At 34.6% G+C, this 14727-nt stretch overlaps 1 protein-coding gene across 3 annotated transcripts in view; it reads left to right on the forward strand.

The window, feature by feature from the left end:
* The window catches only part of LOC127629918 (stAR-related lipid transfer protein 13-like), a 132340-nt gene that overhangs the window by 45127 nt on the left and 72486 nt on the right, over positions 1 to 14727 (forward strand). For 2 of the 3 annotated variants that reach the window (XM_052107227.1, XM_052107226.1), the window contains exon 5: positions 10077 to 10107. The exons of the other annotated variant lie outside the window; for it this stretch is intronic. In XM_052107227.1, the coding sequence (XP_051963187.1) occupies positions 10077 to 10107 (31 nt within the window). The remainder of the gene's footprint in view (positions 1 to 10076; positions 10108 to 14727) is intronic. 3 annotated transcript variants of the gene reach the window in all.

Below are 14727 nucleotides of genomic sequence, written 5' to 3' on the forward strand. Positions count from 1 at the left end.
ATCTGCAGCTTGAAACTGAAAATTTGGTCAGATTTTAGGAGTGAATGGACTTGGCTACATAGAAAGCTATAGGATGTCCCCTTGCTCCCTTTGTTCCATATTTAGTGAAATAAAAATAACAATATTTAAATGAAAACAAAGCGAAATAACCCACAGATTTGTCAATATGGAAAGTTATTCAAAATAGCTAACATGTTTTTTTCAACTTTTGTGGGAATAATTTCTGACAATACACTTATGTGGACATCATGTTTATCATTTATGAATTTTTTAAAGTGGCATATCAAGAGATGCTACTCTTTACAGCCAAACAGGCTTCTTACCAGAGGAACTGAGTCACACAGTTGGCTCTGAGCCTATAGAAGCACTTCACGGAAATGCTGTTGTCACATGAATCAGTGCGTCACATGTTTAACCATTAAATGACTGTCAAAAGTGTTGTGAACAGTATTCAGTCGGTTTAAATTATTTGAAATGATGCATTGTTTTTATCATTGTTTATAAACTCGTGGGGGGTCGCACAAGGTTAAACCCTCCAAAAATTGGCCCCATTCACTTTCATTGTAAGTGCCTCACTGTAACCTCAAATCTTTTTGGAATTTGAATTTTGTTTTGTGGTAATCAACATTATGCCACAAATGCTGTCGATTGAGCTTCACCTGTATTGAACCTGGAATATTCCTTGAAGTTAGAACTTGGAAGTCAAAACACGCTTGATCTAAATTTTCACAAACTGGCAACAAGATGTTTTGCAATGTGACCTGACTTTGTGAATATGACTAACATCCTGCTCATTTTCAGTTACATATATGTTAGAGAAGTCTGGTTGCTTATGTTAATTTGTGGACAACAAATGAGTAATGGAGAAAAGTTTGTTGTACTTTGCGCCATTGCTAGTGTTCTGGATTTTGTGTGAAGAAACTCAAAATGTTAATTGCATTAACAATGATATTTGCTTACCAGAGCCTATTCTGGCACCAACACTATCTACTCTCTACTCTCCCACACCCATTGTGACGTATATACACATGAACATGTATTGTTCCTGGCTAGTTTTTGGTTGTTGGCTTTTGCTTTAAATTTATCCTTGTGGTTATTGGAAATAGAACAACTAGCTGGACTGGTGGAGCACCACTTTGAAACTGTTCATGAATCAATAATGATTTGCACACTGAGGGAATGTTTATGTTGATACAGTCAATGTTACAGGGAAGTTGTACGTCATAAATATGACTCAGGGTACGCAAGGATACGGACCAATGTAGCCAGTATATTTATTACTGCTATAACATCAGCCACTTAAAGAGAAAGAGGTTGTTTCAGTCAATTACGTCACTACTTCACCACACAGTACAGATGATATATTCTAAAGAAAGTATACTACTCAAAGCTAGCATAACATTCTTGCTGAATTTTAACAAGCTTTTATTTAAGATGTTGTAAAAATATGGTTTAATGTAGCTTCTATATTGTACTGCTCAGTATAGAGGAATATTTTGCCCAAAAATGATAATTTAATAATTCTTCTGTCATTTTTATTAACTGTGTCATTCCAAACCTGTTTGACTTTCTTTCATTGTGTGACATAAAAGAAGGAATTTTCTTGAATTTTCTCACATTTCTTTTCAATACAAGGAAACCACACAGTGACCAGGGGCTGGCAAGCACCAAATAGGCACCTTAAAAGCACAAAAAAAGTAATTCTTATGACTCGTGTGTAATATTTCAAGAACATTTCTTATTTTCTCTCCATAGTTTTCAAATGTTATTTTCATATTCAAATATGCCGTTTGAAAACACAAGCCAGGTTTGATGTTGATGATGCCAAATGCCATTGGTTATTGAGTTTCACGTAACCCGTCATGTTTCAATGAGTTTGAATTTGCACAATTGCACATAAGGGTTGAGGGCTATGGTGGTGGGTAAGATTATTAGTGAATAAGGTCTTAAATTTCAGTCTGTTTTACACCAAAAGCTATCATATAGCCTTAGAAGTCTTGTTATATAACACTTGAGTCATATCAAATTAGTCCTTGGGAGTTCCATGTAAGAAAGAAAGCTATCAAAGCTATTGTATGGCTTCAGAAGACTTGAAATATAGCACACAAGTTGTATTAACTACTTTCATTGTGCTTTTTGTCCATTCAAGAGCTCCAGAGTAAAAATGTCTCATTTGTATACCATTGAAGAAGTAAATTCATATGTAGATCAAAGTATTCCTTTAATTTGTTGAATTAAGTGTTGGTGGCTTGTTTTAATTTGATTTAACATTGCATGAATCAATGCATGAATCAGGCTTTGTGCTGTTGAGCAATGGGACACTGGGTATTTTTCCTCCATCTGTGTGGAGGGTCCTTGCCGGCCCTTCAGCTCCCTGTGGAACTCTCGGTTGGGGCACGAGAGTGGAGCTAAGCGGCTCAGTGGGATGAAGATAGATTACGGGGCCAAACCCAACTCAGGAGGCCAGGATTTGTTATGCTCCAGCAGAGGTTAAGCCTCAGTTTGGGACGTTAGGCAAGGAGCGCTCAATGCAAAATACAGCTGGATTGAGAGGTCAACGCTGTGAACTTTTGTTATTCCAAGTCTTATGAAGCCATATTATAGTTTTGTGTGCTAGAAATACTGGAATTTAAATAGTAGTACAAAATCTTGCCCTCTGCTGTAGCTCTCATTTTCTATTCAAGCTTGAGCACATTGACAAACATAACTGGTTATCACATGTCTTTTGAAAGTGAAGCTCTGTCATGCAAATACCCTTCATACACTCATGTCGAAATTTTAAGGATTTATACGACTTTTCTAAATTTGGCTAATTCGTATGATATTGTACAGCTGCACGCACTACAGACAATGATGTGGCTGGACATCACTTCAATTTAATATGTGACAATTACTTGCTTCTGTCAAACACTACAGCTTCCTATCATGTTTACACACACTACTGATCAGTTAAGGTTTAAATAAGGGGTTTGGGTAAGGGCATAATATTAATAAGCATGTTCTTGATGACTCGTGTGTGAAACTCGCACTTCTGTATTATACATCCAGGCATTTGCATGTGATGAAATCGTAATTTTTTTTACGAACTCGTATGAAATCATATGAAATAGCCAACTCGGAAAATATGTAAATATTTTCATGAGACTGGTTTGAAAAACCGGTAAAAATATCTACATACTGTGTATGTGTGTGTGTGTGTGTGTGTGTATGTGTGTGTGTATATATATATATATATATATATATATATATATATATATATTTACTGCTGTATTTTTAATTGTTGGCCTATGCATGCGCCAGATGGTCACTTCTGGAGCCTCTCACTTTGGCTGTGTTGCATCTCACTAGTGTTCAGAACCCTCTTGTCTTAAGCGCTGTGTTTTTAGGCTGATGTGCCAAGATGAATGTAGTTTGTAACTTTGAAAAATGCATCTTGAGATCCCAGCTCGGTACAGTTGTCTGAACACTAAAGCGCGTCTGTGGAAGGCTGAGCTGCCTGCTCGTTGGTTTAATGATATAGTTTACACCAAAATTTAAATTCACTCATCATTTACTCACCCTCATGCCATCCCAAATGTGTATGACTTTCTTTCTTCTTCTGAACAAAAATGAAGACATTTAGAAGAATATCTCTGTAGGTCCTTACAATGCAAGTGAATGGTGACAAGACCTTTTGAAGCTCCAAAAATCACATAAAGGAAACATAAAAGTAATCCACATGACTCCAGTGGTTAAATTCATATCTTCAGAGGTGATATGATAGGTTGGGTAAGAAACAGATCAATATTTAATTCCTTTTTTACTATAAATCTTCACTTTCAGATGTGACAGTAAAGGAGGGCATTAATGGTAAATCTGTTCCTGTCCTTGATGGGCATGATACCCATATCTTGCACTTCCTGTTGGACACACAAACACACACACACACACACACACACACACACTTACACATCGTATAATGTGATGCATGGGCCTTTCAGCACTACTAGACTTGAGAGGCGTTCTGGCTTTGAGCCTGGAAGCTTCACAGACCTTAATGCCGGTTTTAACATATAAAGTTCAGAAGTAGCAACACAAGGTGTTTATATAACTTCCCTCTGTTTACTTTAAACACAGGACTAATTCAGGCATCAGTTTGATTCTACGTTATCCTTCCTTTAAAGTCATCTTTCATTTCTCTTGAGAGAAGTGATCAGACCTGGATGTTTTGTTTCCTTTTCCAAATCCTCCTTTTTGCAAAACAGTCATGTACAGTCATAAAAAAAACATCAGAAAAGCACCATAAAAGTAGCCCATATTACTTTTATGGTATATTCCAATTCTTCATGAATTGGACTGATCCAGTTCTCAGGTTTAACTTACTGACTCAATGATCCTTTAACAGCAGTTCTCGAGTTAACAGGTCACTGAAGGGGATCATCATAAGTGAATAATGAATATGTTTCAGTCTGTTCAACACACAAAGCTATTGCTCCGCTTCAAAAGGTTCGGAATGCAGTGTGCAAGTCATGTAGGCTTTACATTTATGGTGCTTTTTTTGTCATTTTTACCTTTACCTTTACCTGCAATATGTAACAGTTTTCATGTAATATTCACCCTTTTTTGCCAATGTGTGAACGGCTTGTAACACAACTTAAAACATTTGCCCTTCCCAGACTTTCTAGGCTGCCTATTAAATCCTGTAGACTGATTTTCATGAGAAGGGAGCGGATCGCTTTAGCAGAGAAAATTCAAAGGATGTGACGTTTATGCGTGCTCTCGAGAGCCTTGCCTCAGTGCTTCTCTTCTGCTATTCAACAGCGAAAACAAACTGCAACACTAGGTAACGCTATCTTAGAGATGGAATCCAGAAAATGTCCAGCTCCCAGCAAAACACTGACTCCTACACAAACTCAGAGTAAGAAAAAAATAAAATAAAAATGTATCTACTGAATCCCATCTGGCTAAGCGGGAACATGATCCGGTCGAGCGAAAACTAGAGTGAACATCGGCAGGGCATTTGATTTCTAGAGGGACCTTCGTTCGATCCTGAATTGCCATTCTTCTTATTGGACAGATAAGATTACATAACTGTACAGTCTATTTTATAAACAGCTACTGTCATCATCCACCAAATTTAGCTAACAGCTGTTGATAAAGCTAGCTAGCTAACGCCGACATAGGCTATCGTATAAATGCAGGTCAATGTATCATGCAAATAAAAGTGATTACTTCAAACTACAGTCTCGCATAGTCAGACCTATATCCACACTTTGTTTTAGCACTGAAGTGTCAAATATAATATATATTCTCAAAGTTTGTATTAAAACAATCATAACTGTGTAATTTTAATTATGCTACCTCATCTGTCAGCACGATGTCAGTGAATCACATTCAGTCTCTTTGTACGCTATGGCATTGTTTTGGTTAACGCTCGCTCGCTCGCTTGTGTCCCTCTGGAGTGTGTGCATGAGCACGGGCAACAGCTAGCTGGCTGCAGTTCACTTAACGGCCACAGGTTTCATTAATAACAAGGGTTTCTGAATCTTAAATACTGCACCTTTGAAAGACGTGGTTACTATGAACTGTTCTTGAATGACATGATGGTGAGTGAACTATCCCTTTAAATGCACATTTTAACATGGCAATTTCTGCCATAACTCGATCCCTACGAAACCCTACATCATGCTATTGTAACTGCATTTCTTTGACATCTTCTAAATGCCAATTTCCAAAAAATACCACCAATCCAGCAGCTTGTAAGATGGATGGTTCGTGGCCTGATAGCCCTAACAGACCTTCTGTCAAAACACCAACAAACACAAGAACAACAGACCCCACCAAAAAAAAGCTTAAATGTGATGGATAATGCAGGGACGAGATGGAACAAATTCCAGCAGGTTTCGAAAGGCTAAATGGGGAGCTAAATATAGAAAAATTGTCCTTCTTTGGGGGGTTCTTTCATGGAATGCAAGATGTATGAGGCTTTGCTTTCGAGACTACATCTGGCCTGCCAGAGCCTTCTGGGGTCACTTTGAAGTGGATGCCGTGGGGCTTTTTTTGTGCATTTAAATTCACAATCTCTCTCTCTCTCTCTCTCTCTCTCTCTCTCTCTCTTATCTTTTTTTTGTCTTAATTTCTCCAATTATTTACATGCCCAAATTCTAACTTAGACACTCCTTTTTTCTATTTGTCATGTGCGCTTTTCAAAAACATCTTAGTGTAAAAACTACAATTTAACTGATTTATTTCTTAAAGGAATATTCTGGGTTCAACACAAGATAACCTCCATCAACAGCATTTGTAGTATACCACAAAAATTGTTTTGACTCGTCACTCCTTTTCTTTAAGTTACCGTGAGGCACATACAATGGAAGTAAATGGGGCCAATATTTGGAGGGTTTAAAAGGCAGAAATTTTAAGCTTATAAGTTGTGAAATTGGGTATAACTTTACACAGAAAAGGTGACACTGAAATCATGTACTTGTGGTTATACTTCTTATACAGTGAGTATTTTAACGTTTACGGATTGGTCCCCATTTACTTCCATTGTAAGAGCCTCACTGGAACCCCGATTTTTGCTTTTTTTTTTTAAAGAACATATATTTTGCCCCCATTTGTCATTGGTCAGATAGTCCCGCCACAAACTCGTGCCATTTTTAAGATATTGATTCTATGTTGGGCTGGACAAGATGTTTAAACAAACAGAGCAATATTTTTATAGAGCTACAGAGCCAAATTGTTTTTTCTGAGAAATCAACCTACAAATGACTTATATGCAGTGTAATTGTATATCAAGCTGGAATACTGAGAACGTTTCACATGTAAATATATAATATTTCAAGAGTAAAATGTGTGCAAGCGTTGTATCATGCTGACTTTAAGTGTTCTTTTGCACCTTTTTAAAAAGTCTGCATCTGTTCTATATGAAACATGAATGTAATAGCAGACATGTATTTGTGTATCTCTAGTCAAATAAATAATATGACAGAAGTTATTCATGCCAGCCAAAGATATATGAACATCCCAGACAAATTAACTTCAGGGGCTGTGTTATTTAACACAATCCAAAATCTCCAATAGCCTGTAATTCAGTGTGATCCAGCTCAAATAATGTTGGTTTGAACAGAAACGTTCGGTCGCACTGCCCCTGGAAATTACACCATCTGTTTTCCTTTTGTTGTTATTATTTAATGCAATTTCGAGCCAGTGCCATGTAGCTTGCTCGGTTTTCTTGAGTATCCCCTTAAGCGTAATTATTTTAAATCTGACTATCAATCCTTCTATCTCAGAAATTATTTTAAATGTAATTCTGAATATTTTGCATGCAGCATTTCCATTCAAACCCCTTTGTCTTATTCTCAAATCATCTGCAATACAGTTTAACCAGGTTCTAAATGCATTGAAAGAGCACTGGTGTATTTACTATAAATTGTCATTGTCATTCATTTCAGTGCAAACACACACTGAAACATTTTCTATGCAAAATAGTTTTTTTATTGATTACAAAACCTCAAAAAATTATTTGTACAAATTTACAAAGATTTTTGTTTTACTTGTCAAATGTAATGCCAGAATGGCTACTGTATAGGTTAATGAAAAATGTTACAAGTAACAATTGGAATAGACACTAGTATCTAATAAATAAGTATTAGTAAAACTGGCAGATACTTTTTAAAGTTACTTAAAAATAGTAATCCACTACCAATTACTAATTATTTCCTCTAAAATGGTTATCAGATTACTTTAATAATTAATTAATTTACTATTGAATAATAGCAAAGTAAAAAGTACTAGTATCTAAAGAATAAGAACTAGTAAAATTGAAAATGTTGTCATTACTATACTAGTCCCTAAGAATAATCACTAGAAACTAAAATACAACTATTAACAACATAAAAAGAGATTATAATGTTGTTGTGTTTATTTTCCTGTTATTTATGTAAAGGTCTTTGCCTTACATTTTCTTTATGCTTTCAGATTGATTGACTGATGTGTGGACATTTCAACCACGTACATTTAAATCCATATTTGTTATTGTATGGCAGATTCTTCCTGAAGCTAATCATTATTCAGTGGTGCATAATTACATGTCATGTAACCGTCACTCGTGTCAGTGACAATTACCACTTTGAAACACACCAGATCTTTACAAGTGCACACACACATGCTTTCTGTCTAGAATGCACACTTATCCTCTTCAAAGGTGTTTTTTGAAGGGCAAAATTCCAGTATGGAGCCCAACAGTCATGTAAAAAATAACATGTAATATACATACCTTTTAAACCATCTCACCTTACAGTATTTCATGCAGTTTTATGAGGGTAACAGTCATGCTTGTACTTATTTTAAACACCGTAACTCTGAGATATGTGGTAAAAATTCAACCCCTCGTTGCAAAATCTCACAGACTGTAAGTAACCATGACATCATCTATCATTTTTCCTCTTTCCGCTGTGTTTTCAGGCTAAGTCCCAGATGTCGTTAAACACAGGCAGAGGGCCCCAGTGTACATTTACAGCTGATGGAAAACTCAGACAATAATAAACAGACACTTCAAACGACATTAACACTGATAATGCATTGAATTACATTAAAATGACTAGTTTAACACATATAATGTTTAGAATCTTTTTTTATTTATTTACATCATTGTGTGTAGTGTATGTCTGCTACCTCAGCTATTGAAATTATCCATGCATCTGGTGTCCTCACTCAGAAAATAATAAATAAATAGTATATAATAGAATGAATAGGACTTGGGTTGGTTTGGTTCACAGGGTCAAACTTATGGGCCGGGTTTAAGCTTCAACTTAATGCAACTTTTTGCAAACCTCTAGTTTTAGTGTATGAGGAACATTATATAATTTTATAACAACATTTTATTATTTTACTATTATTGCATTATTATTATTATATTATTAATATATAGTATTCAAATAAATCCATATATATATATATATATATATATATATATATATAAAATAAATAATAAATTACTTTAGACATATATATTAAATATATTAAAAGTAAATAATATATAGTATTGAAAGTATTATAACATAGTATTTTAATATAATAATGATAATAATAATAATAAAAGTGTTTATATTATCATACCATTATACCATTTTATATAATATAATAATATCAAAGAAAAGTGTTTTAAAACACCAGGACTTATAACACTGGTATGTATGTTCTCAGAGATTTGACACTATCTAAATTATATCAAATATTATATCAGCTTAAAAATGGGAATTAATTAAATTGGAATTATACAAAAATGTACATGAATTTTAGATTTTTTAAATGTATTTATTTATTTACTTTTGTATTTGGTATGCCTCCTTTTACATTTATATTTTAATTTAGTAATTAAGCTGATGCTTTATCCAAAGTGACTTCGGAACATATCAGGAACATAAGCAATTTGTCATACAACAGTCAACCATATCTGCTGTATTGCACTAAGAGTAGCTAGAGAAGTATAGAAGCTAGCACAGAAGAAAGAGACAGACAAGGAAAGTTTTTTTTTTATGAAATTTAATTTCATAATACAAATTAATTTGCTTTCATGCTTAAATGACAGCTTGCACTCAAGGTGACATGATGGACTCAACAAGTTTGTGTAAGACCTGATGAACCATGTTATCATCTTGTGTGCTCATCCTCGATTTTCAATGTGGTCTTAGACTTTTAGAAAAAAGTAATCGCATGATCTTAGGACATGATATATATATATATATAGTCACTGTTAGAAACTGTAAAACAGTTCTTCTGTGGATTTCAAATGGAAGGTTAGACATGACCCTCATTCTAAGCAAGTAGCAATTTCTCTCTTTGTCGGGCTACAGCACTGTAAATCATGTTGACCTGGGTCAATGTACCATTCAGCAGATCTGTGGGAGGAAATTCAATGCTCTGCAATGCTTGATTTTATCCACTATGGTTGAGGAGCTGTATTTCTGGCCTTTGTTTTGATGATCCGGGTCCTGACCATGAGATGGTTTTATGTGATACACTTACTGTAAAAAATTTATGAAAATATTAACTCAACCTTGCTTGTTATAACAGATTTTATGTTTTGTTTGTAGATGTCCATCAAGAAGAGGCACGGAGCTGCAGGTAAGCACACTTTTTGTTTTTATTTTAAAAGGGATAGTTCACAAAAAAACAAAGACAAATTGACAATTCTGTCATCATTTACTAATGTTTTTCCAAACCCATATGACCTTTTTCTTTAGTGGAAAAAAAAGATGTTAGGCAGAATGACTATATGAAGAAAATAAAAAGATGCAATGACTGAGGCTGTCATTCTGCTTAACATCTCCTTTTTTATTTTTCAGACTAGGTAAATGCATTTTCTGCTGTTTGATCTAGGTGGTGTAACTTCTATCAGTAATAGGCCTATATAAAGTAGCATAACTTATTTCCCAAAGGCCTGCACATTGTTTTGGATATGACATTTGCTTTTACCACAAATCCACTATTTAGATGAGCTTATTTTGTCCTACACCTCTGTTCTAATCAGTTAAGAGTTGTTCAGTAATTACACAGGGTAGTTGTAGACCAATGTCCCAAGCTAGTCCTGAGATTTGCACACAGCATGTCAAATTTATGGATGAAACAATATTCTGGTCTTATCCTGGTCTGAAATGGCTTTCATTTGATCTTGACTGATGTTGCAGTTTGAAATCTTAGATTTTCACATTTCTATGTATTCTCAGAAAAGGTTAATCTGTGTGACTTTGCTACAGTAACTACTTTTAAAAGTTAAATGAGCTTTAAAACATTAAAATGAACTAAAATAAAAGCTTTTTATGAAGCAGGCATGATGCAGACTCAAACCCATGTCTCTGTAAACATGTGCTCTAGATCTGACAAATTTAAAAGAAAAATAGACAGAAAGAAAGAGAAAAAGAAAGAAACACAAGAAGGTAAAAAAGGAAACGGTACAGAAAGGAAGAATGAAAATTAAGAAACTGAAGTAAGATAAAAGGAAAAAGGAAAGAAACAGAAGGAAACAATACAGAAGGAAAGAAAGATAGGAAACCGATACATAAAGGAAAAAAAATAAATAATTTAAAGAAAAAAAGAGAAAAAAAAATAAAAGATATGATACAGAAAGAAAGATAAAAAGAAAGATAAAAAGAAAGAAAAACAAACAGAAGAAAGAAACAAAGAAAGAATGGAAGATAGAGAAAGAAAAAGAAAAAGGAACTAAAGAGAAAGAAAGGAAGAAACAGACAGGAAAGATAGAAAGAAAGAAAGAAAGAAAGAAAATGATACAGAAAGAAAGAGTCAGAAAGACAGAAAAGAAAGAAAGGAAACAGATACAGAAAGGAAGAGTCAGAAAGAAAGAAAGAAAGAAAGAAAGGACACCAAAACAGAAAGGAAGAAAGAGAAAAAGGAAAGAAAGGAAACTGATACAGAAAGGAAGAAAGAGACAAACAGAAAAAAAAGAGTAAGAAAGGTAACTAAAGGAAACGAACAAAGGATGAGAAAGAGAAAGAAAGAGAAAACGAAAGAAAGTGAATGGACGAATGAAAGAAAATAAAATGAGAAAGAGAGAGAAAAACACGTTTTCAAGTCAACGTTTGATTTGATAGATTTCAGTGGCCCTCCAAATTAGCCGTTTTACTAATAGTCTTATCATTTGGTTCCTCTACATAATAAAGCATCAAGGCTAAATTACTCTTACTTTTCACAATGCTTACTCCTTTTTTCTCTGGGCTTTTATTGTTAAGGACTGGGCCAGCATGATCATGACAGAAAAAGACAGGTGGTCTTGTGTTCCTCTGAGTGTCTGGAGAGTGTGGGGGCATGTAGCCCCTAACTTATAGGCATATTTCTGTGTCCTCACTTGGTGTGGGACCCAGTTAAAATTAGGAGGGCATACTGGAGCATTGTTACTGTTATGCTGAGGGAAAATATTTGGTTTGGCTTGATGTGGCCAAGTGGGGGCAGCTGGAATATATTGGGGCGGTGTTGTGGGATTCCAGTTAGGGCTCAGTTTGCACTCTCACATGACCCTCGGGTGCACTCAAAAAAATAGCTCTTTGGCTGAACTTGATTCAATCGTTAGTATTGGTTCCACGTGTTTGAAATGAGTTTTCTTAACATAAAATGACAAGTTAATCAATTTTCAAACACTTTGTGCAAAAATCAAGTTGTAACAATGTTTTTTAGAATAGTGTTGCTTTAATTGATTTTAAGTAAATTGAACAAGTAAAATGACAAGTGTGTGTACCATACAGGCAACACAAATGAACATCACACCTTATAGATGGTCTACTCTTTTCAGCTCACACTCCATCCAGTCAATGCCTTTGTGGTGTGACTGGGACACTTGGTTTGAGTTGTAAAGCATGGAGCAGCGTGAAGTGAATCTACATGGTTCAAATTTGATATTGGGCACAGCCTTCTGTGATCTCTAACTAGCCGAATTAGCCTACTTGAATGTATGGTTTGGAATCTAGTCACTGTACTGCTCACATTACACAGTGTCTGGAGCACAGCTGTTGTCGCTGCATTGCACACATTACAAGATTTTGTGGCGATAATATCAAACATGCTTAAAAATATTGCAGTGTTTTTGACAGCTCAAGACTGGCTCTGGTCGCTGAACTGCTCATACTTTATGAGCATTGCTGACCGTAGCAAGCACTGATTTCACTGTGATCTGGGGGTTTTATCGCAGACCTTGAAAATAAGTATGCAACAGTTAAATCAGACAAAATATTGTTTAGTGAGGGCATGGCTTTAGTGGAGATGGTTGGATAATTATGCACATTCTCATTTATGGTTACTAGTGGCAGAAGTCATATTGGTTTCTCAGTTTCCTGTCCTGGTACAAAATCAGACACTTGTTCACAGAACAACCTCATCATGATGTAGCACTTTATACTATAATGCTGTGAATTCCATTATGATGATCTGCTATTAGAAATTGTACTTTTTCTTTACTTGTCTTTTCTTTCCTTTACATTCACTTTACATATGTTTGCAAAGTTTTGATTCACATCATGCAAATATAATCTAACTTATTTTTAGGTGTACAACATTAATAGAATTGCTGTTTAATGTAATTCTAATGATCTGAATTACACAGTCAAAATTAGGTTTCCAGAATAGCTATGGGGGGATAAGAAAAAACAAATGATTTTGAAGTGCAAAAGTGGATTTTTTGGGGGATTTCTAGTATTTTTCCTCCTTAAATGTTTTAAATATATATATATATATATATATATATATATAAACATTAATGGCAAATTGTTACACTGTTGCTGGCAATTGTAACACTAGATATAAAATAAAAATGTTATGACTTTTGAATCTTTAAAAGATGTAAGAACAATGTTATGATTTATTTTTAAGTATCTACTTGAGAAGTATTCTTATTTTATCAGTATATCAAATTGTTAATATATAGTATATTTTCATAAAAAGGATTTATCTTTTTTTCAAATAATTATAATGTTGGTCCCACCTAGAATTTTACTATAATCACGTTATTCCTGATAGCGAAAAATAACTAGTACTCTACCATATAAAGGCAAAAACTAAACTATTCATTAATATTAATACGTATTAAAGCAATGGTAGCTTTACTTTGTGGTGCACACTTTTATTTGGATACATTCATTAAAAAAAATGTTTGCCTATTTTTAAGATTTCAATTAGATCAAATTGGGTTGTGCAATTTGTAACAAAAAACAAAACAAAAACAGATATACAATGGCAAGAAAAAGTAACCCATAAGTGAACCCATTGGAATTAGCTGGTTTTCTGCATTAACTGGTGATCAAATGTGATCTCATCTTCATCAAAGTCACACATATAGACAAATCACAATGTGCTTAAGCTAACAACAAACAGCCAATTATAATATTTTATGTCTTTATTGAACACATCCCATTAAACATTCACAGTGCTGTGTAAAAAGCAAGTGAACCCACTAGGCCAAAGACGTCAACAAAAGCTAATTATAGTCAGCAGTTGGCAAAACTGGCATCCAGTTATTGAAATGAGATTTGAGGTATTGGTTACTTTGACTTGTAAATAGCAAACTCAAAATATTTGAGTGCTTTTTCTAAGAAGCATCTGCTGACGTGGACCGTGCCTTGCTAAAAAGAGATCTCAGAAGACCTATGATCAAGAATTGTTGATTTGCATAAAGCTTGAAAGGGTTACAAAGTTATCTCGAAGAGCTTAGAAATTCATTGGTCCACAGTTAGACAAACTGTAAAACAGAGACGATTTAGTACTGTGGCTACTCTCCCTAGAAGTAGCCGTTCAGCCAAGATAACTCAAAGGGAATGCCGCAGAATGCTCAATGAGGTAAAAAAAAGAACGCCAGAGTGACTGCTAAAGACTTGAAGGAATCATTGGAATTGGTTAATATCTCTGTTAATGATTACTAAATGGAAAATATTAAACAGGCATGGTGTCCATGGCAGGACACCACGAATGAAGCTGCTGTTTTCCAGCAAAGACATTGCTGCGTGCCTGAAGTTCGCCACAGACCACCTTGACACTCCACAAAGCTACTGGAAACTTTATTTGGGGACTGATGAAACTAAAGTTGAATTGTTTGAGAAGAACACACAGCACTTCGTATGGAATAGAAAAGGGCACCACATACCAAAATGAAAACATCATCCCATAATATATATATAAGATTATGCAATTCAATTTGATGGATTTTTTTATTAAAATGAATAATAAAATAATTTAAATATAAAT

The sequence above is a fragment of the Xyrauchen texanus genome, chromosome 36, assembly GCF_025860055.1.
Source record: "Xyrauchen texanus isolate HMW12.3.18 chromosome 36, RBS_HiC_50CHRs, whole genome shotgun sequence".
Taxonomy (NCBI): domain Eukaryota; kingdom Metazoa; phylum Chordata; class Actinopteri; order Cypriniformes; family Catostomidae; genus Xyrauchen; species Xyrauchen texanus.